Source organism: Ochotona princeps, chromosome 2, assembly GCF_030435755.1.
Source record: "Ochotona princeps isolate mOchPri1 chromosome 2, mOchPri1.hap1, whole genome shotgun sequence".
Taxonomy (NCBI): domain Eukaryota; kingdom Metazoa; phylum Chordata; class Mammalia; order Lagomorpha; family Ochotonidae; genus Ochotona; species Ochotona princeps.
In genome coordinates, this window is record NC_080833.1 from 160,084,811 (window position 1) to 160,110,752 (window position 25,942).

The window sequence follows — 25,942 nt, forward strand, 5'->3', positions numbered from 1 at the left end:
GCTCCCCGGCGCCCCCAGACCCACGCCCCGGCCCTCAGACCCGGAGCACCCCCAGGCCGCCCGGGGGACCACGGCGAGCTGGGCCCGCGTCACGTGTGCAGGCGCCCCTTGGGAGGCCCCGCGACCCGCCCCCGGTTATCGCCCCGCCCCTCGGTCATCGCCCCCTTGGTCGTCGCCCCGCCCCTCTGTCTTCGCCCCGCCCCTCGGCTCTCATCCCGCTTGGCCCCGGCCCCGGCCCCGCCCCCGCCCTCGGCTTTCGCCCCGCCCCCGGCCTCACCCCGCCCCTCGGCTCTCATTTCCTCCCCCCACCGGCCCCAGCCCTGCCCCTCTGACTTCGTCCCGCCCCCGGCTCCGCCCCTCGCCCCGCCCACCGGCCGGCTCGTTGCTTACCGTCGCGCGCCTCGCCCCGGCCCCGCCCCGGCCCTCGCCCCACCCCTCGCCCCGGTCTCGCCCAGGCCCCGCCCCGGCCTCGCCCCGCCCACCCGCCGGCCCGCAGCTTGCCGCCGCCGCGCGCCTCGCCGTGCTGGTCTGTCCGCGCTGCCGCCATGCCCGGAGGTCTGCTTCTCGGGGACGAGGCTCCCAACTTCGAGGCCAACACTACCCACGGACGCATTCGCTTCCACGACTTCCTGGGAGACTCGTAAGTGGCCGCGGGGTGGCCTGGGTTCGGGCCGCGCCTCTCGCGGTGCGGCCGGGCCTGGGCGCGCCCGCTGTCCCGCTGTCCCGCTGTCCCGCTGTCCGCGGTCACTGGCCGGGCCCGGTGCCCGGGGCCGCGCCGCCCTCCAAGCTGCCCTCGGCCTGCAGTTTGCGCCCTGCGGCGGCGGGGCTGCCCGTTAGGCCCTCGGAGGGCTGCTGCTGGCCGCGGCCTCTGCAGGGGAAGGGCGCGAGCTGCCAAGAAAGTGACCCACGGACCGTCCGGAGCCTGTCCGGCTGGCCAGGATGTGGTAACGGCTGGGGAGGAACCAGGAACAGGCCTGTGTAGGTGTGTCCTGGGCACGGAGGTGGCCCTGCCCGCTAGGCCTGGGCCGGCCAGGGCACGTGCGCCTCCCCGCGCACCGACCCCTTTGTTTCCCGCTACCCCTTGCGTCCCTCCCGCCGGCCCTGCTTGTGTGGCCCAGCGGGCGGCCGGCGCCCTGGCCTGGCCAGTGCGTGGACGCTGCTCCTGTGCTGCCCACTTGAGGGTGCAGCCCACTTGAGGGAAGCCGTCCCGGCACGCAGAGGCTGATGGGCCTGTGCAGTTGCAGGGGCAAGCTTGCACCCAGCGCCTCCGGTCTGCAAACTTTTCGGATCACAGTGGCCAGAGAGGCAGAGAAGCTCATCAAAGTAGTGCTTGAACAAGCCTGTGCTGGGAACCTGGGCCAGAGCCTCCCACCGCAGGCCCACTCTGTCTCATCACAGACCAGGGAAACATTCAGCTTGGTGGGCGGAATAGAATGGAAAATCAGTGAGAGATGGAACATTGAGACCTTGAAGGCAAGGAGTGTGCAGAGCGGAGATCGTGGCCAGCCTCCTATTCAGAGTATTGTTTGGAGAAAAAGTAGTTTTAAACATTACGAATTTGAAACAGTGAGACGCGGTGCTGCATGAGGTGGGTTTCTGTAGGTTGGAAGAGGAACTGCGACTCCAGCCCAGACCTGGGCGTCCCTGGGCCTTCTGGGGCTTGGTGGGCAGGGACCTCCCCGAAGGAGATGGGAAGGGATGGAGTGGCGTAAAGTAACTGAATTGCGCTTAAGAGCAGCGGTGGGAAGACTTGGGAAGAAGGCAGACCAAGCCGAGACGTTCCTGGGGTTCAGCCCCTTTGTGGCCACGTGCTGGGTGAGTGGCTGCCCAGCATCCCGAGGCTGCACGGTGGCTTAGTGCCCACTCCGTGGCACGGGTAATGGTGGCTTAGTGCCCACTCCGTGGCACGGGTAAGCGAACCAGACTCTAATAGCCCACATCGGAACAAGGAATTTCCTAACTTGTTACTTCTGTAACAAATTCCCGGATCCACTTTTTTCTCTGCTTTGGTGGAGTCTCATCTCACCCTTACTTAGATCCGTTTTGAAAACAGCTGAGGCCTCGTTTATACTCGGAGCTGGATAACTTAGAAAGTCTGCGTCCCTCCCTGGCTCTTCATGTAAAGGAACCTGTTTCTTTTGTCTCGGGACTTCCGTCCTGTTTTTCGGTGTTGTCTCAGAGAAGGAGTTTCCCTTGTATCTGTATTGTTCTTTTTGTGCCAGAGGTCAGTGTAGCGTCCAGGCTAGATCTAACAACCTACTGGCTTAGGACACCCCGTAATTGGTGTGAGTCAGTTGAGGGTGTGGAGAACTGAATGTTAGATGGAAAACTAAAACATGTATTTTCTAATCAGAAGCCCACATGGGTCTGCAACCCCCTCACCTTTGTGATAAATAAATTTTTAAGAATTTCCTTTTCAGTTAAAAAAGTATTTGTTGTCGCCACCAAGGAGAAGTGGTCCTCGAAGTTTCTTGATGACTCAAAATGTGCTCCAGATCTGTGCGGTTTTAGCCTTAAGAGGACGACAAAGCAGAAATTAGCATTTACCTAAGCACCTGCAGTTAGAGTCTGTGTTACAGCTACCGAGCAGGAGCTGGGTGGAGCCACCCAAGTGTTCCGGTTTGTTAGGGGGCAAACACTGGCTGTCCTGTTTGGCACATTAGCGCATTTGCAAAAGGTTTTATAATAAAGCCAAGTGTCAGCTGCAGTTTTACTTATAAATCAGAGAGGTCCCTATGTGGTTCAGTTACGTCACCTGTTTACTGTTGCAGGCGGATGTGCGTTTGGACACAGCACACATTGAAACATGCCTTGTCAGAGCTGAGCTTCAATGTCTCTGCCAGGAAAACACAGAAAACAAAGAAATAAAAAGTGACTTCACTAAGCTATTGGCTTGGATACCACACAGATTTTATTAGCTAGAAAAGAGTCAGGGTGACTTGTTCGCTGTTAAGAGACAACACCCTAAAATTACTATTTTTAAATGTCATCTTGAATTTTGTATCTTTGAACTAACTGGGCTCTAAACATAGGCCTCGCTGGAGGTAAAACATAAGCATTCCCCAAGTCAGTGTCTTCCTAAGCATTCATTTGAGAAAGTAAACCTTTTTTTTGGTTTGTGGCTTTACAACTGCGCGATGTTGGCAGCTCTTCGTTCAGCTGTGTCCTTTGTTTCAGATGGGGCATCCTCTTCTCCCACCCCCGGGACTTCACCCCGGTGTGCACCACAGAGCTTGGCAGAGCTGCAAAGCTGGCCCCAGAATTTGCCAAGAGGAATGTTAAAATGATTGCCCTTTCAGTAGACAGCGTTGAGGACCATCTTGCTTGGAGCAAGGTACAGTACTGTGCGTTTGGCCTTTTGCTGTTGCCTCGCCTATGGAGTCTTCAAAGGGATGCGTATGTTTGTGTGTGCTAAGCAGTCGACTGCTGGCTGGTAGCCCTTAGCTGGCTTCAGCATTGGGGCTCATCCAAGGAGCGAGTGCAGAGTTGACTTCCAGCCTCTGGGGAGGAGGAGGGGGTGAGCTCTTCATCAGTGGCCGGTGAGCTAGTCGGTCCTGCGTCTGATGAGGCTTCCATGGGTATTCCAGCACTGGCTTTGAGGAGCTGCAGGGTTGATGAACCTGAGCCATTCCTGGGGAGGACTCGGGTGCTCCTTCCCCTCTGCCCACACCTCCACCTGTGGGTCTCTTCATCGCCGGCCTTGGTGATGGCCATCTTGACAAGCCAGCAAGTACGGCCCCTGGGCTCTCTGAGCCCTTTGGAAAGCTGATGGAGCACCGGAGGGCTCAGGGGAACACACTTGATAGCAAGTTGTTCAAAGCGCAAGTGAAATTCCCTAAAACTTAAAGTTGTCATCAGAGGTGGGGCCAGTCCTGTGGGACTGGGGACCTCAGCGCTGGCCCGGGTGGACCACACCACAATTACCAACTGGCTAATGACACATAAGCTTGGTTCTTGAGGTCTGAGTATACCTCAGGTTTAAGCTTGGAGTAGAACATGACCTCCACATTGTGAAATGCGCCTTGCTCAGCCTGCCAGCAGCGTTCCGCACAGCAGTCACTTTGTGTCCCAAAGGATTTTCCTCTCATGGCCTCCAGGACACCGCAGCCTAGCTGTCTGGCTCAGGCTTACCCTGATGTTTTATGCTAATTTATAGGAATGCTGCCCCGGATTTATTCTTGCCCTTCTCTGGTCTCTGCCCTCTTCCACTAAGCTCATTCACTCCCATATTGAACTGCCCTGTAGACAGACACTGGTTTTCAACCCTCCTTCTCTAGGCCAGTTCCTGGGGTTCCAGGTTGGTGTGGCCACTGCCCCCTCGGACTGTCCCTTGGACGCCCAGTCCTCTCACGCCTCACCTGCCCAATCCCAGAGTCGCATTCCTCTCAGCTGATAGCAGCCTCATTTTTGTAGTTGCTTAAGCCAAAACTAAGGAGCCATTCCTAACTTTTTTTTTTCTTGCCATATGTCTGGTTTGCATATCAAGATTCCCCTTCCAGATACATCTGTGTGGCATGCCTCGCAGTCTCCGTTCAGATGACAGCTATGAAGCTTGCTTGTCCAACCTTTGTAAAGTGCTGGCAGCCTTTCAGGTCCGAGTCCCCAGCAGCTACAGTGTGCGTGTTGCCTCCCGCCCGTGAGTGTGCAGGCTGAGCGGGAGCAGAGGCTCCTGGCTCGGCAGTGCTGCAGAGTGCTCAGTACCTGGGACGTCTTAGGTAGTCGGTACTCGGGACGTGAATGAACTTGCCACAGGAGGATGGACTTGACAGCGAGTGCGATGGTCTAAACCTGCCTTAGAAGCTTGCTTTTAAAGGCCATTGCCACAGTGTGCTACTAAGTGATGCAGCTGTGTTTTGAGGGCTGTCTGCCCGTGCCAGGCTCTGTGCCAAGTGCATGCAGCTGAATAAAGGGCTGACTAGTACAGCTTATTCCTGTCTGTCTGAGATCAGAAGACTGTAGGAGAAAAAGGAAAGGCAATTTTCTTTCGTGGGGTAGATTTCTTTTTCATTCCTTACACTTGGCAGTGGATGGAGGCTAGCATTCCTACAACATTCCCACACGCAGCTTCCCCTTAGAGGCTTAGCGAGCCCTTTAAGTTGGGCATGTCAGTTCTGCTCTCATTTCAGGGATGAGATTATGTGGGTTTTGTTTTTTTTTTCACTCACAGAGATGGAGGGGTTTGCTCAACATTGGCCAGCTAGAAAATAATGGCAGTGTCATTTGAACCTCAAACTGCTGACGTACTTGATACCAGATAAGAAGGGCTGGGACCTCACCCGGTTTGGGGCAGAGGAAAAGCCACGCCACGGTGGTGTTGAGGGCCACAGCTCTTCGGTGTTTGTACATAGAACAGTGCTGGTTATGCAAGTGGCAGGGTGGAGAATTACTGTACAACAGTAATCACAATGCCACCTCCGTGCAGAAAGACTTTGTAGCCAATTGCATAATACCTCCTGAGCAGTATCAGTGAGCCTAGGTGCGTTCTACCAGGTGAACTTCTGCCCTTGAGGTTTAAACAGTTGTGATCGTGTCTACAGAGGAGTCCACACACTGTCAGAAGCGATGTCCCGCTCCTGACATGCGCCTAGCTGTGTGGGAAACCTCACGGCACCTCCGGCATGAAATCCTGCCCTCTGCTCTTCCGTCACAGTAACTTGTAGTGACGATAATGGCATTGAACATGGGATGACGTGCTGTCCGTTTAGAAGATGATTAATGCCACATCTCTTGCTACGAAGCCCACACGTTTCATATCTTGTGCCATCGCCCGCTGTTTCACTTCCCAGTGCACATGATTAATAATAAAATACTTCCACTTGCAACTTTAAATCATCTTTTCCTCTACTTCCTGAAATGGCCAGCCAGGTTTTCACTTTCCTGTAATTGTTTCTGCTCTGACTTGCATGGCTCACGGATACCATCCCGACCCCGTGTGCGCCTGCATGCTGCGTAGGCCACCTGCGGTCCTAGCCAGCGCTTGCTCACACAGTCACGCTGGGTGACATGCTGGCTGCAGCGCAGTTTCTTTTTTTTCCTTTTTTTTTTTTTTAATGTTTTTGTTTCTCTTTTTTTAAAGATTTATTTTCATTGCAAAGTCAGATATGGAGAGGAGGAGAGACAGAGAGGAAGATCTTCCATCTGATGATTCACTCCCCAAGCAGCGACAATGGCCGGAACTGAGCTGATCCAAAACCAGGAGCTTCTTCTGGATTTCCCACGCAGGTGCAGGGTCCCAAGCAGGGAGCTGGATGGGAAGTGGAACTGCCAGGATTAGATCCTATGAGATCCTGGCACATTCAAGGCAAGGACTTTAGCTGCTAGGCTACCACACTGGGCCCTGCGGCACAGTTTCTAGGGGAGGAGTGGAAGAATCCATTGCCCTAGGTTGGGAGAACCCCCACTGCAGTTCAGGCCGGACCAGCTCTGTCTTCTGGGCTTCACCTGGCCTGCCTTCCCTCTGCCTTTTTACTCTTTTGTCCTTAAAGTTTATACTTAGCTCATTGGGTTGTTTCAAGTCTTGTGGTTTTTTGTTGCTTTTTAATTTCTCAGTGTCGATCTTACAGTTGAGTATCTGAATCCTGGTGCTGTGGAAGCATAGATAACATCTACAGAATTTGCTTTGCACACTGCAGCATCAGGCTTGTTCTAGAACAGGCAGCGTTGTTTGTGGTGGTTTTCCCAGTGTCTGAGCACCCAGCCCCCTGTGTTGGCATCTGGCTGTACCCACTTGGAGAGCAGTGCTGTTGCTTTCCGCAGGCAGGAAGCGCGGGAGGCGTTAAGAACGCGTGGGAAGAGGACCTTGAGCCACGCTGGTAGCTTGAATGGCGACCCTCCTCTGCTAATGCCTGCAGTGAGCCCTTGGGAAGGGAGTGTTTGTTTTCTTACTGAAATTGTTTTCAGGAACAGTGGTTCTGCTCATAACCCTCTTGCCTGTCCAGGAAGGCTCAAGCTGGTAACACTGAGAGGGTCGGTCAGGCTCGGGTTTCCCGTTCTGTGCGTTTCAGGATATCAACGCCTACAATGGTGAGGCCCCCACAGAAACGCTACCTTTCCCCATCATTGATGACAACAACCGGGACCTTGCCATCCTCCTGGGCATGCTGGACCCAGCAGAGAGGGACGAAAAGAACATGCCCGTGACGGCGCGCGTGGTGAGTTAGCTCGGGAGCACTGAGGGAAGCAGGGCAGTGGAAGGGTTACTTATTTGAAATAGAGTTACAGAGAGAGAAGGAGAGACAGAAAAGGAGCTGTCGAGCTCTGACAGACTCCCCACGTTGCCACAGCAGCCAGGTCTCCCGCGCGGGCGTCAGGGGCCCAGGCACTTGGGCACTCTCCACTGCTTTCTCAGCTGTGTTAATCGGGCTGCAGCTTAACACCCTGCGCCCCAGCCAGATTTTTTTTCTTTTTTGTAAACATTTATTTTTTTATTGGAAAGTCAGATATACAGAGAGGAGGAGAGACAGAGAGGAAGATCTTCTGTCCGTTGATTCACGCCTCAAGCATTCACAATGGCTGGAGCTGCGCTGATCCAAAGCCAGGTGCCAGGAGCTTCCTTCGGGTCTCCCACGTGGGTGCAGGGTCCCAAGGCTCTGGGCCGTCCTCCACTGCTTTCCCAGGCCACAGTGATGGGATGGGAGCAGGGCTGCTGGGATTAGAACTGGAACCCATATGAGATCCTGGTGCATGCTAGGTGAGGACTTTAGCCACTGGGCTACTGCGCCGGGCCCAGCCAGATTTCTTAATGCCTGATTCAGAGCTCTGGAAATTCAACAGAAAAATCAGCAGCTTATCCCAAGACAGACTCTCAGACTGAGAACTCTCCTAAAGCTCTCTAACAGCCCTTCATCACAATGATGGGGTACTTCCTCTGCACGAGGCAGCCGTTTTTAAATCCTTATTAACTGTGTCTTCTGCCTGCCAGAAACCAAATCCAGGCCCCCAGGAAAATATGACCATTTGAGGACAGGCATGGGTTCCCATTGGCACTGGTGTGCACAGTGTCTTCCAGGGCCTCTCCTGAATTAAACAGTCGGACCCAGTGTGATTCTCTTGTGAATTTGGGAGAGCAGTGTGGAGAGGGTGTCTTTGCTCTGGCTCCCCGCGTGAGGTCCTGGGGGTGCTGTTGTTTGTGGGTGAGTGCACAGCCTCCTCTTCACGAGCCCTGGAGACACTTCCTGCCTTCGCCTCCGTGTGTCTGCAGGTGTTCATTTTCGGGCCCGATAAGAAGCTGAAGTTGTCTATCCTGTACCCAGCCACCACGGGCAGGAACTTTGATGAGATCCTCAGAGTGGTTAACTCTCTCCAGCTGACCGCAGAGAAGAGAGTTGCCACCCCGGTGGATTGGAAGGTACGAGTATCCCCAGGGTGGGTCCTCGCTGGCCTGGACGGCGGCCTGTTGGGTCTGTGCTGGCTGGGATGGGGCGGCCCCCAGTCCATCAGGAGCACGTGGGCATTTTCAGGGCCTTGAAGTGCAAACTCCCTGTGTTGCTTTCTGACTGCTACAGAATTTGGACAGCTTGTTTGGTCAGAATCATGCCTTTTGTTAATACAAGGGGAGTTTTTTAAGCCTTTTGTTAATACTTTCCAGATAGCAAAATCAGAATTGGTCACTTTTCCTAAGTCATGGCTGGGAGGCTATTGCTATATTAGCACCATGAAAGATTTTATTTCTCTTGGGCTTCTGTCTTTCTTAAACTTGCACAGAATTCTGTGAGATGCGAATTTGTAATCCCTGGGATTGCACAGATAAAGAGGACAGGAATTTCCTGTCCCAAGTGTCTTCATGTTTTTTAAACATGCTAACCTGAATATGAGGTTTTACTGGTTTATGTTTTTTTCTAATAGGCAAATCATATAAGTTCTGTGTCCGTTAACCGAGTCAGTTTACTGAGCCTGGATACTGGGGAGGTGCCAACATGTTGAAATACATGCTTAGCTTTTTCTTTGGATTTAGCATCTCATTTATTTATTTGAAAGCCAGAGTTAGAGAGAGAGAGAGAGGGGTCTTCATCCACTGGTCCACTGCCTCAGTGGCCAGAGCTGGGCTGCTCTGAGGCCGGGAAGCAGGAGCCTCGTGCAGGCCTCGCACGTGGGTGGCAGGGGCCCAGGCACTGGGTGATGGCGCACTAGCAGGGAGCTGGATCGGAAGTGGAGCAGCCCAGATTTCACGCTAGTGCGCGTGCGGCATGCCCGTCACGGGCAGTGCTCTGCCCACTGCACTACCTTGTCAGCCCTTTGCACGCTTGTTTCGTAATACCCAATTTCTGTAAACTTGAAGACACTGCACGATGGAGTCCCTGCCCTGTAGAACTTGGATTCGGGGAGTGGTCTGATGAGCAGTGATTTCAGGTGCTACAAAGAATCACCAAGCAGAGTGGCAGGGCGTGGGGACGGAGGAGTGGGAGAGGGGGTGTTGTGTTCTCTGTGGAGGCATGCCTTTCTCTCAGGGACCTGTGGAAAGATCAGGGAGGAAACAGGTGGCAGCGCAGTGCCCATCTGAGGAAAGGGCACCCCCCAGTGAAGAGCCCTTAACGTGAACTTAGCGTACTAGAGCTGTGGAAGGAAGGCCTAACCCTAGCCTAAACAGCAGGAGGTGGGGGCCATGAGACGAAACGTGAAGAAGGGGGATTCACTAGCGCAGGATTTGCAGGCTGCAGGATGGACTCAGAATGAAAATGTAAAGGCTGGTGGCTAGCCATTACTGATTTTAAAACAAGACCATTTCAGAATCAGCAGGTGGAAAAAAATGGACTCTGGGGAAATAAAGAACACTTGATTATTCTCATTGGCTGCTTTTCCAGAGTTAATGTTTACAGATCTTTAAGCTTCACTGTAAGATTGAATTTGAACATTCTCAACTTCTTCCCACAGGAGGGAGATAGTGTGATGGTCCTTCCAACCATCCCTGAAGAGGAGGCCAAAACCCTGTTCCCCAAAGGAGTCTTCACCAAAGAGCTCCCGTCTGGCAAGAAATACCTCCGCTACACGCCCCAGCCCTAGGTCACCCCGAGAAATCAGGGCTGGGCTGCTCCCATAGCACAGTGAACCGCAACATGCCAGCTGCTGATCATGTTTTCCTAACAATTCCATGAGAACATCTCTGTTTAATCACCGCCTGGGTCTTTAGGTTGCCGTACTGCTGGCTTATTAAATGAAAATGACACTCAACTACCTTGGGCTTCTTTACTGTGTGACATCACCAGCATTTGTCCCGTTCCCAGGCGTCAGCAGGCTGTGCTGGTTGGGCCCTGGGGAACACACCGTGTGTGTTAAGGCTCACGTCTTGGTGGATCTCTGCTGTTTGTGATCAATGAATAACATCTCTTGATTGAGAAAGCCTGCTTCGCTCCATCCTGGGCTGACCGCTGCTTCTCTTCACTGTCCTACTCAGTTCCTCTTCTGCTAACCCGTTGGAGAAAAGACCTCTGTAAACATCTCCAGGTATTACCTGGAACCCAAGAACTTAGGAACTTAACTTGGAAGTTCTTTAATCAGTGTTTTAACCATAACTGGAAGAAAATTTGACTTTGTGTACTTTTCTAGTAGATAACTATTTTTAAAAAAATGGGGGGGGGGGTTTGAAATGGAATCCATTTCCAGTGCAGGAGAGGTTGCAGCAGAGATGTACCACCCACCAGGGAGGCAGCCAGAGCTGTGTCTAATGCCACGTGCCTTCCACACGCATTGTCCCCTTGATGCCATTGTACATGGAAGGGCTCACAGCATGATTGATGGGCAGTGTTTTATTACAGGACTCTTGCAGGGGGTTGCTATTTTCTGAATGTTGCTCTTTGGAGATTAGCAAATAAAATTCTTTGTTAAAACTGTATCAAAGAATTCTCTTGTCACACTTTGAAGAACTGCTGTGGAGTCGTGTCCCCAAGAACAGGTGTCCTGGTTACTAAGGTTTGCGTGAATAGGTTTCGCAGAAGACACAACCCTGTGATTCCACGCACTGAAAATGGAGTGGCAGCTGAAGGCCGCCGTTTCCCAGGCTCGCCTGCTTCATGTACTTCTCAGCCCTGAGTGTCATGATCTCTTCTTGGCTGCTACCTTGCTGAGATGGCTGAGGCATGCACTGTGGCACAGAGCTCAAGGTTCTGCTTGGGTTACCCACATCCCACACCTGAGTGCCCATGGTCAAGTCCAGGCTGCCCTGCTTCTCATCTAGCTTCCCGCAGAGGTGCAACTGAGGCGGCAAAGGTTAGAGTGAGGACTTGGGTCACTGGCACCCACGTGAGTTCTGTGCTGTTTGAGCCCAGCCACAGCTGTTGCAGTCTTGGGGAGTGAATCAAAGATGAATGGTTTCTCTGCCTTTGAGATAAATCACTAAAACTTTAAACTATCACTCCCTCGTGCCTCAAGTTTCCCTGTTTGTTTATAAAAGAATGAACCTTAGAGATAATGATCACTTGCCACAGTTTGAATCCACTTGGACTGCTCTAACGCCAGTTGCAGACTGGGTGGCTTAAGCGACAAGCATTTCCCACAGCTCTGGTCATTGGGTGGCCTGTGGGTCTGGGGTCAAGGCACTGACAGTGTTGACTGAGCCTGCCTTTCCCGCAGCGCTGGTCATTGGGTGGCCTGTGGGTCTGGGGTCAAGGCACTGACAGTGTTGACTGAGCCTGCCTTTCCCGCAGCGCTGGTCATTGGGCGGTCTGGGAGTCAGGGTTAAGTCGTGGACAGTGGCGGCTGAGGCCTGGTTCAGTGTCTGTGGACAGGTGCTTTCTCGCTGTGTCCTCAGGCTGTGCAATGCTCCATGAAGATGGCTCTAGTAGAAGTGATTTGCAGTCCTTTCTTCAACTCTCGTGGGGCCTGAGAGCCTGGGGTCCTTGTCTCACAGAGAATCCAGCTTTAACTTTTGTTATGGTAACCTACTAAGTTGCAATCTCCAAGACTGGTGGAATACTGACCACTCATTTTCAAGTTTAAAATCAGATTCAGTGACTTCACCTTTCATCTGTGTTTATGCTTAGGTTTAATGCCAGTATGAATGTTTTACGTACAAACTTTTAAAATGTGATAGCTGACAGGAACCATATATGTATGTTAGCTATAAAGTATTGCTAACAACAACAACATGAATTCAACAACATTTCCCTCAATCCGGGAACCTACAACTGACCCCTCCCTCACTCAGGCTTCTAACCTTGTGTTTCATTTGACTCAATTCTGTGTAGATGAAAACACATTGGAGGAGCTCATGCAACAGGGGTCACACACCCTCTCATCACTAAGAAGCCATAGCAATTGAGATTCTATACACAGTTGGGTGGGGAGAATGGGCCTCCTTTTTCAAGATCTGTCCCCACTTTAGAATACTTTCTATTACGGATCTAAAGGTGTATTCAAGGAAGGTGAACTGCTTTATGACCATTAGGAAAGAAACAAGGAATCTGAAGGAGAGCCACATGACTTCTCAAAGAATCAGGGGATGTTTAGATTAGAACAGTCTCTGAGATAAAATGAGGAACTTGTGTCTGTTTCGTGGTCACCTAGGCAGCCTGGCCTCAGCCCCGGCTTTCCTGGGCAGGATAGGGACCAGCAGTGAGCAGCATGGAAAGGGGCCAGAGAATCGGATCTAAAGGGCCAAGACCAAGTGCCAGTTACTGAGTAGAGGGAACCAGTGTGGCGATGAACTCCCTTTAACGTCTCACCTGACTAGCTATTAAGTAAACCAGGTCCAGGAAGGAGAACCTTAATTCCACTTCAGGGACATGCTAGCTGGTTAAAAGATCACTACTGCCATCTTGTAGGCCGTTCTGGAAGGGGCAGGTAAGCTACTTCTTGCCAGTAAGGCAAATGGAACAGTGCTGGGGGTTGCTTCCTCAGAAGGGACAACAGGAAGGTCTTGTTTTGGTAAGGGGGTAGGGTGTCTCACTGGATAGGAACAAGTAAGTTGCTTCTGTTGAGACTCTGCATGGGAAATCCATGTTCCGTGTGAGGATGCCTGGGTTTGAATCCCACCTCCATGCCCAACTCCAGCTAATGTAAATCCTGGAGGATGGCGGTGATGGCACCCAGGTGCACAGAGAGTTCATGCTTCCTGGCTTTCACTTGATGCAGCTACAGTTACTCAAGGCATTCGGGGCAAGAACAGGCAGATGGAAGATTCTTTTGTCTTTAAAAACAAGAAGTACTAGTTGTTGCTGGCTATCATTGTACAGCCCAGGCATGGGAACCAGCCACAGGAGGAGGCAGGAAATGTGATGCCTATATGGTCCTGCCTCACCTGCCGCTCCCTGACACTTCACGTTCTGAAGACCACTCAGAGGAATATTATGCTGCACGTCCACAAGGTTCTTAGTAAATACTTCAGACTTGACTTTTTCTCTTGTGTTTCCCTTCTATCTTGTTTTCTAAAATATGTGTATTTATTTGAAAGAGTGACAGAGAAAGGGAAAAAGAGCCATCTTCCTTTCACTGTGATGACTTTGGGGAGGTGGAGCTACCAAGTTGTTATGCCTTTCTGCCCTTGCCCCTTCTCTCGCCCACGTCCCTGGGGGTGTGACTGGGCTCCGCTGCTGTGGTTGGATGTGGACAGGGATGCTGTGACTGTGTGGGCATCTATTTAGGTGTGTGTGCACAATTGCCTGTCACACCAGGGATCCTGCGGCCACTGTCGGGGACACACACCAGGGATCCTGAGGCCACTATCATGGACACACACACCAGGGATCCTGTGACCACTGTCAGGGACACACACCAGGGATCCTGCGGCCACTGCTGTCAGGGCCAAGTGGCTCTTCTTTTGTATTTCTCACTGCCACCGGGTAAAGGAGATACTAACCTGTGGGGAGCTGGGCACCGGAGCGGCCCCAATGAACATGAAAGGCTGCCACAGGACGGCGGCTGGCCCAGGCCCAGGAGGCGGGGTTGGTCTCGCCAGCAGGTAAACAGGAAGTCACAGGGATAGGCTGATACCCTCACTGCGATTATGTCATTGCTACTGGCCTATCAGGTAGCGCCAAGTGGACCCACAGGGAGAAGTGATTGGTGGGGAATGGCATAAAAGCAGCCGGTAAAAGATAAGGAGAGAGACAAGGAGGAGAAAAACGGGGAGAAGAACGACAGATAGAACGAGAAGAACGGGGCAGCAGAGAGGGATAGAAAAGCAATAAGACCTACGGGGACAAGAACGGGGAGAAAAGTGGCAGAGAGGGGTACAAAAGCAGTTCAAAGGCAGTAAAAGCGTATGGGGAGAAAAGCAGCAGAGTAAAACTAAGACTTTCGGGGAGCAAAAGCTAAGACCAACGGGGAAAAGGCAGCTAAGACAAGGGTATAAGCGCCGCCGCTTTTGGCAACAAGGGATCCAGTTGCGCCTCCGGCTTTGCTCAGACCCTCAAGAGTGTGCCTCGTCGTTAGCGTCGCTGCTGGTCGGCGGCACTAACCTGCACACCGCTCCAAGTTGTTCTCTGACCTGTCAGAATTTGAATCTGCTTTACCTGGGCCCTGAGCCCCAGGCATAGACATCAGTTCACTCTCTAGACAAGGTCGAGCCAGGCCGAAGCCAGGAGCTTTGGGTGGGTATCCGGACTGTGTTCCTTGCAGGCATGTTAACAGGGACTCCGAGACTCCAACGGGTACTGGTGGCTGACGTTACCACAGCGCTTCCTTCTACCCCTACGTCCCTGTCAAAGCCTTTTTGAAATAAGTCAGCCATAAAATTCAACTTTAACTTTGAAAAACAAGGTGGAAAGACATCAGAAAGCACTACACAATATAAGAATGTTAATTTTTCCTAAACCTGGCTTTCAATAACTCAGAATACCGAACATAGTTCTATTTTTCAATATTTACTAAACTGGGCAGGAAGAAGAACCATGCTCTGAAAAATCTGAGGGAGAAACTAATGACAGCAGTTTCACAAATAAAAATGGCAGTGCCGTTCTCAGTGAGCTGCGGTAACGGACTTGCATAACCCACCGCCTGCTGCAAGCGAGGTTTCCTGTGCTGTGCCAGGAGTGCTGCGGGCAGCTTACGTTACCTGCAAGAACTTGGAACATTTCAAGTATAACGCAACTGCTGAAAATGGCACGTGTCGACAGCCATCTTTTGATCGCTCATAAAATAAATACAGCATCGAATGCTTCAACAGCTTCCGAGCAAACGCCTTGTCAGGCGAGCCCTCCCCGGTCGAGCTGGGGTACGAATGTGGACATTAATTTGACTCCACGCCTCAGGGAAATACGATGAATCTTCTTTTCAAAATGGACATACAGTGACTCAACTGCAAAAATTAAAAAAAAAAAAAAGCCAAAAGTGAAAGATTATGAGCATTTCAAGAAAACCTTTTAGCATGTTCAATGAGAGACAGAACATGTGCCAATGAGTTTCGATTGCCTGCAAGTCCTCCCATAGCGGATCTTACATATTCCAGGTTTCGAGGGATCTCTTATATGAACTGCATGTATGCCTCAACACTGCCATGCTGCAGAGGGATGCTACAGTAATTCAGTCAGCCTATCAAAGGCACGCAGAAGGAAAAGAGAAGTGCCAACAGTGACCTTATTGCAGAGTGACTGGAAACTGTGTCTTTAAAAGTCGGGGCCTGGAAACAGTCAACAGGAAATTCAGTGCTCCCACTGCCAAGCTCCCAATTCCGTTTCCCACTTGTGAAATGGGATTCCTACACTGAGAGAGAGAATGATCCCAGGAGAACTGCCCAGAAAGAACTAAGTGGCTATTGCTTTAACTTTCAAGTCACTTGGGTGAGTTTCCTACCCTGTGTGCCCAAGTGCACCAGCCGCAGCTGGAAGGCCCTTTTCTCACCACTGGCGTTTTGCCATCTGACCTGATCTTACTTTAGCCATGTGCTAAAATATGCTAAAATGTGCTAAATATGCACAAAAAGGAAAAGAGAATCATATTACCTCACCTTTGCAGTTACTTTCTCTCCCTTGTCATTCGAAGACCAGTGTCCACCGAGGCTAACCAAGCACAAGGAACAGAAAAGCATGTCAGGAATGGAACTCTGCCTTCTCCCTGTCAGCCTCCCCTTGCCCTTCCCCACTTCCGATGGGCTCCTGACTCTGTTCTCCTGGAACAAATGTCCAACACAGGAACTGGCCAGCTCCAGTGCAAATCGGCAGATCACACAAACATAGCAGTGCTGTCCTGTAGCCTGTGCCAAACCAGACAGTAGCTATTGTCTCTGCAGGAGCCAGCTAGTGCCCGGCTCTGAGTGCTGCCACACACAGCAATGAGAACTGAGTACTGGCTAACTGTCTCACTTTCTGGAAAGACCTCGCTAGATTTATGTGTCCATTTACCTGAAAGCACAGAGGGGATGAGTCTGAGAGACAAACATCCCCCTCGGCTACTTCTCTCTGAATGCCCAGGGTCAGGGCCGGACCACACCGAGGCTAGCAGTCAGCATGCAGTCCACGTCACCTCCATCAGCGAGTGACGCGACCGCTGCACCTGCTGCCTCCAGTATGAAGCTGTCATCAGAGTAGAGCTGGCACTCGGACAGGGCATCCTGGCACCACAGGAGGCAGCTCCCAGCTGTGCCAAAGGTCTGCCCAAACCACTTTGAAAGTGTGAAACTTTGTGTTTAACTCAGAAAATAGGAAGGGTGGCAAAGCTAGAGTACTGTTTGGACTGCCGTCTGAGGGCCTACTCTTCATGATACTGGTCTCAGATCCACTAGGGACTAGAGTGTGGTGTGTTTCCTTAAATCCTAAAATGATTCCAGAGGGGTCTGTGAACCTAGGGCCTATTGAAGCCTTTACCCTACTTGCTTGCCGTGCTTAAGATCTCGGAGTCCCAGCCGCAGGGTGCTAAGGGGGCCGACAGAGGACCCTGAGCGGCACACCTTGCTGCAGCCTCCCAGGTCCACAGAGCACTCTGGAAGCAGCAGAGTAGCAGGGCTGAAGGGACTGCAGATTAAGTAAGGGTCATCTCAGTGCTCAGCTACCTGGACACCGAGGAGTGTCCAGGAGCTGCCTGGACAATTCCTGGAGTTGTGGAGGGGCATATGAGCTGAGCCCAGCACATGGAAGGGGATCCCCAAGCAGGTGCAGGGTACATGAGCCGAGCCCAGCACATGGAAGGGGAGCCCGGAGTAGGTCTGAGGTACATGAGATGAGCCCAGCCCATGGAAGGGGAGCCCCGAGTACGTCCGAGGTACATGAGCCGAGCCCAGCACATGGAAGGGGAGCCCCGAGCACGTCCGAGGTACATGAGATGAGCCCAGGACACGGAAGGGGAGCCCTGAGCAGGTCTGAGGCTGGGCAAGCACTCTGCACAGCACTTCAGACACAGCTTGAGACCCCCCCATTCCATGCTGTAGTGACTGGATTCACGTTCCTGCTGGTTCCAGCTCCAGATTCCTGTTCATGCATGCTCAGGAGGCAGCAGGGTATGGCTCAGGCTTGGAGTGCTGTCATGCCCCCTGCTCCTGCTTCACAGTGGCCCACGGTAGGCACCTGGGAAGCAGCCCAGCAGATGGACGGGCTCTCCATCTTCCTCCCTTCCTCCCTTGCTTTCTGTCTTTCAACTAAGAAGTGAATAGATTTAAAAACTCAGAAATAGACATTAGAATTTTTATAATCTGAGGTTCTAATTGTTGGTAAGGACAAAACCATATGATCACTTATTCAGTGTCTATTCTTCCCAGGAGAGCTGCAAGCATGTTCGGTTCACTCACTGATTAGCACTTGAGATAGTCCCAAGCACACAACGGGGTTTCATTCTGCAAGAATTATACCAATGGGAGACAATAATATATTAGTAGAATCTGTTTATACACCCAAATTGAAATCATGTAGATTTTACCCCCAAATTAACAATTTGGTATGAATTCCATGATACCTAAGCTGATTGGGGCCACTTGAGCGATAAACAGGCTGATTCAAGTTTCAAGCTACGAGACTCGGAGAATGTTGGCGCTGGGCTGGATGGAGTGGGGACTGAGCACGCATGGCGGAGCCTGAGGACATTTCTCTGGAGCAAGGCCTTCCTGTCTAGTATTTTTGCGTCACCTTCAGCAGCAGGTGTACAATTGGATGCTGATAAATGCTTGGTGGCTCTCAAAGCACACCCACAGCGAGGTGCCTGACCTAGGACTACGGCCGGCCACAGGTCAAGTTGCTGATTGCAAAACGCTTGCATTCCAGGTGGGAAAGGTGATCCCGTCCTCATTCCTACGTTGCCTGAAACACCAACAGCACTCAGCAGCTCCAGCCCACCACGGCAGGAGAAGGGTGAAACACAGAAAGTTGCTCTCCTTTGTCACAAGCGTGCAGGGAGCTTAGTGTCCTGAAGCCTCTGATCTGATGGATGAACTTAGGATGGCAGCCTGCCGAGGCCTAGAGGCGAAAACCAATGGGAAGCCCGCACAAGGCCCTCACCAACACTTGGAAGGAAGCTGGCATGTGTGGAAGATCCTTCACAACAGTTTTCTAGGGGTCAGGAACTATCCCTTACCACCGAGGTTGGTGTTATCATCTTTGTCAGGATCTGATGCTTGAATTATCAGCAGTTTACTTAAGTCTGAAGCTCCCTGGACCTGGAGGGAAAGCATCAACATTAACCAAAATAAGATTCCTTGATTATTAAACTGCCTGCTTCCCAATCTTTCTAAAGATAAGAAATAAATCAAAATATTGCACTAAGTCTTACACGTAAGATGCACCTTTTCCTTCAGAAACACTCTCTGATGTTGTTTACAGGCCCACATCTCGGGCCAGTCAATTGTCTTGCACATTTACAGGCACCATGGAGGAGAACCCCAACCTGACTCCCCAGCGTCCTGTTGGTTGCTTTAACTCCAGCCAGAGTTTCTGTCCCCCATGCTACAAAAGCCACCTCTCAGAATACAATTAGCAACAAATGATCGCTACTACCACTTCTCGAACCACATCATGTCACTTAGACCTGCTAGCCTGATGAGACAGGTGCTCCCACGATCTCCATCTTAGGAAGGAGGAAACAGCATTAGACGAGTTGAGCAGCCTCCCTTCATTCATGCACCTGCTAGGTATGCAAGTCAAGCTTTTAACCCAAGTGTACCTGGCTTCAAATCTCTCTTAACTGAACTTGATGGCTTTCCTCTTGATTACTTCCCTCTCTCTCTCTCTCTCTCTCTCTCTCTCTCTTTTTAAAAGATTTATTTTATTTATTTGAAAGGCAGAGCTACAGATTGTCTGTGTGTGAGCGAGCAGGAGAGAAAGAGGGCTTCACTCCTCCATGGCCACAATGGTCAGAGCTGGGCCAGGCTGAAGTCAGGAGTGAGAGCTTCTTCCTGGATGCAGGAGCCTAAGCAGCTGAGCCATCTCCTGCTGCTTTTCCAGTATGACAGCTGGATTGGAAGTGGAACAGCCAGGACTCTAACCAACATTCAGATAGGATCTCGGCGATTTGGGTGATGGCTTAACCCATAGTGCCATGGCGGTGAGCCTGACCATCTCTTACTCCACCTTGTGTTTCAAAGATGAAGGGATTTTCAGTTTCTATTGCAAATGCTAAAATTACCTTCATTCTCTAAGTCACTGAAAGATACGACATAAGAATATTACAAAGGGAGCATGTGTGCTTCTTAAGTGTAGCAAGTTTCCCTAGACAAAAAATATTTGCTTAATTAGGATTGTTGCAGAAATAAGACCACCAGAGACACAATAGCCATTTGTGGGAAGGAAGCAAGCATTGATTTTCTGTAGAGGGTGTTAGCTGAGATCTTTTTCCTTGCCTAGTGGCAGAGGCCCAGGTTGCTCTTGGCTTGAACTTTTACAGAATTAAGTCACAGGCTTTTGTGTGTACTGAGCAAGCAAGCAGGTGACTACAGAAGCAAAGGTTCAGCTGTTAGCCGTGAGCTGTCAACACATCACTACACAGTTCCTGGCACTTTCTAGGTTTAGTCTTATCATCAACCATCCTGGCCTTGCCCTTCTTGGCTCAGAGCTAGCCCACTTCCTTGTGTCCTCCAAAGGCCATTCTCTATGTGAGCTGCAGCTGAGTCTGTTTTTCAGTGGAGCCTTTATGCAAGCCTGCTTTTCTCCTTAGGGATCAGTGTTGTGGCAAAGTGGGTTACGTGACACTGGCATCCAGTATCTGAGAGCAAATTTGAGCCCTAGATGCTGCACCTCTAATCCAGCTCCCTGCTAATGCACCCAGGAAAACAGCACAAGATGGTCCAAAAGTCCACGGGCCCTTGTACCCAGGAAGGAGACCTGCAAGAAATTCCTGACTCCTGTCTTCGGCCTGGTCCAGCTCCAGCTATTGTAGCCATTTGGGCAGTAAACCAGGGGATAGATTCATCTTTTTGTCACTATTCTTTTCAAACAAATAAATCTTTTAAATAGTAACAATAATGAGTGTTCATTTAGTTTGCTGATTTTTTACAGGATCATAGGCTAAAGGCCTCCCTTTCAAAGATTAAGAAGACACTGGCTCCCTTCCCAGCCTCTTGGTCTTCCCCACTCCTGTCCACTCCTGTCCATCTGCTCATGGTCCAACAGCAGGACAGCTGGCATACTGTGGCTTTTATTTCTGCCATTACAGATGTTCACATGCCCCCTGCCCCTACAGAGGCATGGAATGGCCAGGCCCTGCCAAGGGCCCACCTGCAAGTGGTGTCCACAGCCCTTGACCTGGCGACAGTGTGAAGAGGCCCCAGCTCAGTTCCCTTCTGATCAACAAGGGTGGGCAGACCTTCCAGAACCAAGGCACTGTTCAGCATCCTTGCCTTGCTGTGGACCAGGGGGAAAATGCACCAGGTGCCATCCTTCCTCTGGGAAGGCATCTGGAAAGACAAATGGCTCAGCAAGCCCTCTTGCTCCGTGGTCACCCCTTATGGGGGCACACGTAGACCCTAGGTGCCTCTTAAGGACAGGTAAGAACTGTAGGTTTTTACCATGTTAACTGTCCTCTTAGCAAGGGGGACAGAGTCAGCTGAGGTTTGCTTTTTTATTTCTTTATTTTTTACTCTGGTCTTATTCATTACATTTATTGCTTTTAACTGCATTTTTATTCTTTTCAAGTTGTATACATGTATATTTTAAATTTTCAGTTGACATATAATTGTATGTATTGTGACATACAGTATGACATTTCAGACCATGAACACAATGTGCAATGGGCAGATCCGGTTAACTGGCATATTTATCACCCTCAAAATTTGTCATTCTTTTGTGTTAGAAGCATTCAGAATCCTCTCTACTAACTATTTTGAAATATGCAAATGCTACTCTGGAAGTTTTGAAGTCGCCTGGGAGGCCACATGAAAACAATGCCTCACAATGACTCTCCTCACCTGATCACAGGTTTTAGGTATGATGCACGGTGCAAAATATGGCTCCTCTGTCTTGGTGTTGATCACATTGCCATACACGACAATAACAAATTTCATGGTCGCATTATTGATAGGCAGTTCGACATAGCGTGATAACGTCTCCACGTATGCGTGATTGTCCATCACACAGCTCTGAAACTTCAAGTTCTATAAAAAATTACATTATTTCTGTAAGTTACATAAATTGACACAGACTACCAGGAAGGAGGCATATTCATCCATCTGTGTGAGTTATTTGAGGTGCCCGGATGACACATGAACCTGGCACCCCTACTGGTTTCTGAATTCAAAGCTTTGCACTGTTGTCAGTTTGTGACAGTGGCTGTAGCTGCTCAGCCCGGACTTGCCAGCTCTCAATCAGCTGCAGTCGCTGGCCACTCAGCTCTGTCTTGTCGGATCTCTATAATCACAAGACCCAGGCCCATTAACATGGGGTCTGAAAGATCTTCAGCATGTCTAGGTTCTACTTAACAGTAGGCAAGTGTCCCCCTTGACAACTGAACAAACTACACCAGAAACCCAACAACAGCAAAGCACAGAACTGAATCCGAGGCTTCCTCCAGGACTCAGAGAGGCAGCCACGTACAAGCCACGGAAGGTATCCCAGACAAAGGCTTGCACTGTGCAATAGGAGCTGAGTTGACCCAGCACCTGGATTTCACATTTCCGGTTTCCATAGCTGTGGGACAGTGCATTTGCATGCTGAAGTCTGTGGCATAGCCTGACAGCAGAGCCTGGAGGTCAGTTCAAGGAGAGGACTCCTCCCGCAGAGCCTAAGGGGTACTCAGCAGTACAGGGCAACCCTTGCATGGGAGTCACCCACAGGCAAATCAGACACCTGCTTGTGTAGGGCGGCAACTACACAAGACATTAACAACGTGGCTGGACGCTTATACCCAAGTGAGTGTGCAAGTAAAAGTAAGGATTCCCACATGACAATGCTAGGCTTCCTGCCCTTTCCTATGCTTAGCAATGCATGATACATTTAAATATCAAAAGGTTATGCATGGAACTTATGCTGCAGGACTATACTATCATGGTAAGCTGGGGACAAATGGCGAAAGGTTAAAATGAAGAGGGAGGCAGGGAAACGGCAGGGATGAATCCCTGTGTCTATAAAACTGGTGAAAAATATTTAAAAAACAAACAATGGGGCAGCATTGCGGCACAATGGCTTAAGCCACTGCTTGCAGCGCCGACATTGTACGTTGGAGTGCTGTGCCAATACTGCCTTTGATTCAACTTCCTGCTAGTGTGCCTGGGAAGGCAACACGAGATGACGCATGTCCTTGGGCCCCGACCACACGTGCAGGAGACTACGATGGTGTTCCTGGTTCCTGCCTTTGGCAGGTCCACATCTCTAAAGATAAACAAACAGGCAAACATAAACCTACTTTGGTTTCCAAATGCATCTACATTACATTTGAGTTCCACGATTCAGAACAGCACACTTGTTTGGGGAGTCTAAAAATTATTTTTCGCTGTTGTTGTTTCACTTTTATTATTATTAGGAAGTCAAATATACAGAAAGAAGGACAGACAGAGAGGATGATCTTCTGTCCGTTGATTCAATCCCCAAGTAGCCACAATAGCCAGAGCTGAGCCAATCTGAAACCAGGAGCCAGGAGCCTCCTCTCTGTCTCCCACGTGGGTGCAGGGTCCAAAAGCTTGGGCTGTCCTTGACTGCTTTCGCAGGGCACAGGCAGGGAATTGGATTGGAAGTGGGGCTGCTGGGATTAGAACCAGGACCCATATAGGATCCTGGCATGTGCAAGGTGAGGACTCCAGCCGCTAGGCTACCGTGTCAGGACCTAAAATTTTTTTTTTAATTTCTTTATTTTTATTTGAAAGGTAGATTTCTAGAGAGCAGAGACAGACAGAAAGATCTTCCATCTACTGTTTCATTCCCCAGCCAGAGCCAAGACCATCTGAAGCCAGGAGCTTCTTCTGGGTCTCCCATGTAGGTGCAGGGTCCCAAGGCAGGGTCCCAAGGCACTGGGCCATCCTCCACTGCTTTAACAGGCCATAAGAAGGGAGCTGAATTAAAAACAGTGCAGCCAAGGTTTGAGCCGGCACCCACATGGGATGCCGGCACTTGGAGGCAGAAAATTCGCCGGTTGAGCCAGCACACTGGCCCCAGGATTCTGAAACTTCTTAATTGGCAAGGTCTCTAATGGAAAAGATCACAGGGAAATAAGCCAGTCTGTCAAGAGATTCTTGGAAAGAATTGTGTATAGACGGTCACTATAATTTGTAATGTTTTATATCTGTCTTTGCTCATTCATACAATGCATATGAATTTTGGAAATCATAAAGGACGTTCACTTTATTACCATGTCAAGTCTGACCCCTCTGGAGTGTCCTGCCAGGGTCGAAGTCTGCCCTCCCTCTCCTGAAGGGTACTTGAGTTGTGCGTGGTGGCGCAGCAGAGGCAGACTCGAATCACCACCTTTTGGAGGAAGAGTTGCTGGAGGAGGTTCAGTCACCTCCGTGAGGATTTGTATGACCGTGCGTGAGGTACACTGTGGTCAGTAGCAGAGCAAGAGTTCCCACAGGCCCCCGGACTGCAGGCAGCTTGCAAGACCAGCTGCGCCAAGGGAATTCACAAGCTGTAGGAAGTAGGAACAAGGGAGCTGTTAAAATTTCAGCAATCTCAATTTAGAAAATCCGGATAGAACTTTTTTTATCATCTGAAAAATAAGAAATGCATTTTGTGAAACGTAAAACCTACGCAGCATTCATCATGTAACTTACCTCGTCCTCAAGGCTTGCTTTGAAATACTGACAGGCAATACTGAGGGCGAGCTTTAGCCAGATCTTATACTCCAGGGACGGCCAGAAGGCATCGAGGCCTTCGTATAAATCCTCCACGGAAATGAAAAAGGCCTGAAACGAGAAGGCACCATGATGAGACAGTAAAACCTCTGATCTAATTAGAGCTAGACTCAATAATATGCCAGGAAAACTCGTATCAATCACTGTATGATTCGAAAGGAATGGCTCATGAAACCCAAGACTCGGGCACTAAGACATACAAAGGTATCTCTTCTGACTGTCACAGTAGGTGAAGCCACTCATTCGCCCTGTCTCCGGAAACCAACTGCTTACCTAAATAAGAGAGACTGTTATCTCAGATTTCAGGATAAATGAACCTTAATGAGTCCAATTCAGTTTTACGACTAAACGCATGCCTCTGTGCTTGTCCAGAAATAAAGCAATCTTGCCTTCTACTCTGCACAGCTCGGAGGCTCTAGCTCCTGCCAGGCTGCATCTAACAGTTCCCAAAGAGGGACTAGCATTTGTAGCAGAAACTCAGGCTCATTCCCATTGGAACCTCCCATCAGTAGGAGAGTGTCAGACCAAGTTACCAATAAGTAACTTCTTACTTGGCGTACAAATGGAAGAAAGATTATTTAAAAACAAATACCCTTCAAAAGCAATGCTCTCTTACTGAGCATCAATGTAAGGTGGCCGAAATTTTCATACTCCTTGTGACAACTAAGGGTTGCTATTCTCTCTGCTTCATTACCAAGGACGTTAGGATTTAGAAAGGTTGAATAATTTGCTCCAGGTCCCGTGCCAGGGCAAGCTAGAACTGGCATGGGATACACCTAAGTCTGCCTTTTCTTAGCTAGCTTACAGAGTCAATTCATGGAAAATGGACTTAAAAGATAGGTCTCTTTTGGTGCAATGGATTTTAAAACCCATGCATCTGAGGGGTCTTCAAAGATACTGTGGAAAATGTAAATAATGGAAAAAATATGTATCAGGGCCAACACATCGGCTCAACTGACTAATACTCCACCTCCAAGTGCCAACATCCCATATGGGTGCTGGTTCATGTCCTGGAGACCCCACTTCCTACCCAGCTCCCTGCTCCAATGCCTTGGGACCCTAGCTTGAGACCAACACCCAAGAGGAGATCTGAAAGAAGCTCCTGGTTCCAGGCTTCGAATCAGCTCAGCTCCAGCCAATGCGGTCATTTGAGGCATGAACCAGCAGATAATAGATCTGTCTCTCCTTCTCTCTGCAAATCTGTCTTTCCAACAAAAATAAATCAACTTTTAAAAAAATATATACATGAGTTTCAAAATATTTTGGGGTCAAATTAAATACTTTTAAACTGTGTTTTTCCACAGGCTATTATTTGAAGCAGCCTCGTGCACTGCCTCCTTGAAGGCTGAATGGGGGACAGAATGAGCTATCAAGAGCAAAAAGCAGGCAAGATGCTGGCATTCCTTGTCTGCTTGTGGAAGAGTTAACCAACGCATCACACAGTCATCTTCTTGCCTGTAGGACGGTCTCGCAGATGGCGGTGTATTGAATTTCCCTCTTCACCAGGCAACTCAGCTCCCCCAGCACGTCACCGCTGGTGCAGTACTCCGTAAACGGGGCCTTGGAGTCTCCGCGAGGCTTCAGGATGCTGTCTATTCCAAAGGTAGGGGATGAACTCCGCAGCTGCAGAAGGGGAAAGCAGGTGCAGGGGCAATAACAGGTGAAAACTTGCTGATCGAGCCATGGGCTCTGGGCAAAGAGTCTTTATGGATCCTGTCGTGGGTGCTAGACAAACACATGTGCACAGAAATCGGCTGCTTTCACGGTTCAACTCTCCAGGGCAAGGCTTTGCTTTCAACGCTTACCTTTACAAAT

At 50.3% G+C, this 25,942-nt stretch overlaps 2 protein-coding genes across 4 annotated transcripts in view; one reads left to right on the forward strand and one right to left on the reverse strand.

The window, feature by feature from the left end:
* The first annotated feature begins 492 nt into the window (after positions 1–492).
* Positions 493–10,167, forward strand: PRDX6 (peroxiredoxin 6). Its single transcript, XM_004596284.3, has 5 exons — positions 493–640; positions 3,178–3,334; positions 7,005–7,151; positions 8,201–8,347; positions 9,871–10,167. The coding sequence occupies exons 1-5, from the start codon at positions 546–548 to the stop codon at positions 9,997–9,999; spliced, it is 675 nt and encodes a 224-aa protein (XP_004596341.1). The 5' UTR covers positions 493–545; the 3' UTR covers positions 10,000–10,167.
* Positions 10,168–14,707: 4,540 nt separating this feature from the next.
* Positions 14,708–25,942, reverse strand: part of SLC9C2 (solute carrier family 9 member C2 (putative)) — a 64,124-nt gene continuing 52,889 nt past the window's right edge. For 2 of the 3 annotated variants that reach the window (XM_058660682.1, XM_058660681.1), the window contains exons 23-27: positions 24,047–24,178; positions 21,254–21,439; positions 18,430–18,511; positions 15,878–15,929; positions 14,708–15,229 (exon numbers count right to left, since the gene is read on the reverse strand). In XM_058660682.1, coding sequence (XP_058516665.1) covers positions 15,886–15,929; positions 18,430–18,511; positions 21,254–21,439; positions 24,047–24,178 — 444 coding nt within the window. In that variant the 3' untranslated portion in view covers positions 14,708–15,229; positions 15,878–15,885. Of the gene's footprint in view, positions 15,230–15,877; positions 15,930–18,429; positions 18,512–21,253; positions 21,440–24,046; positions 24,179–25,582; positions 25,751–25,942 lie in introns of all 3 variants that reach the window. The other variant, XM_058660683.1, reaches the window with a different exon arrangement.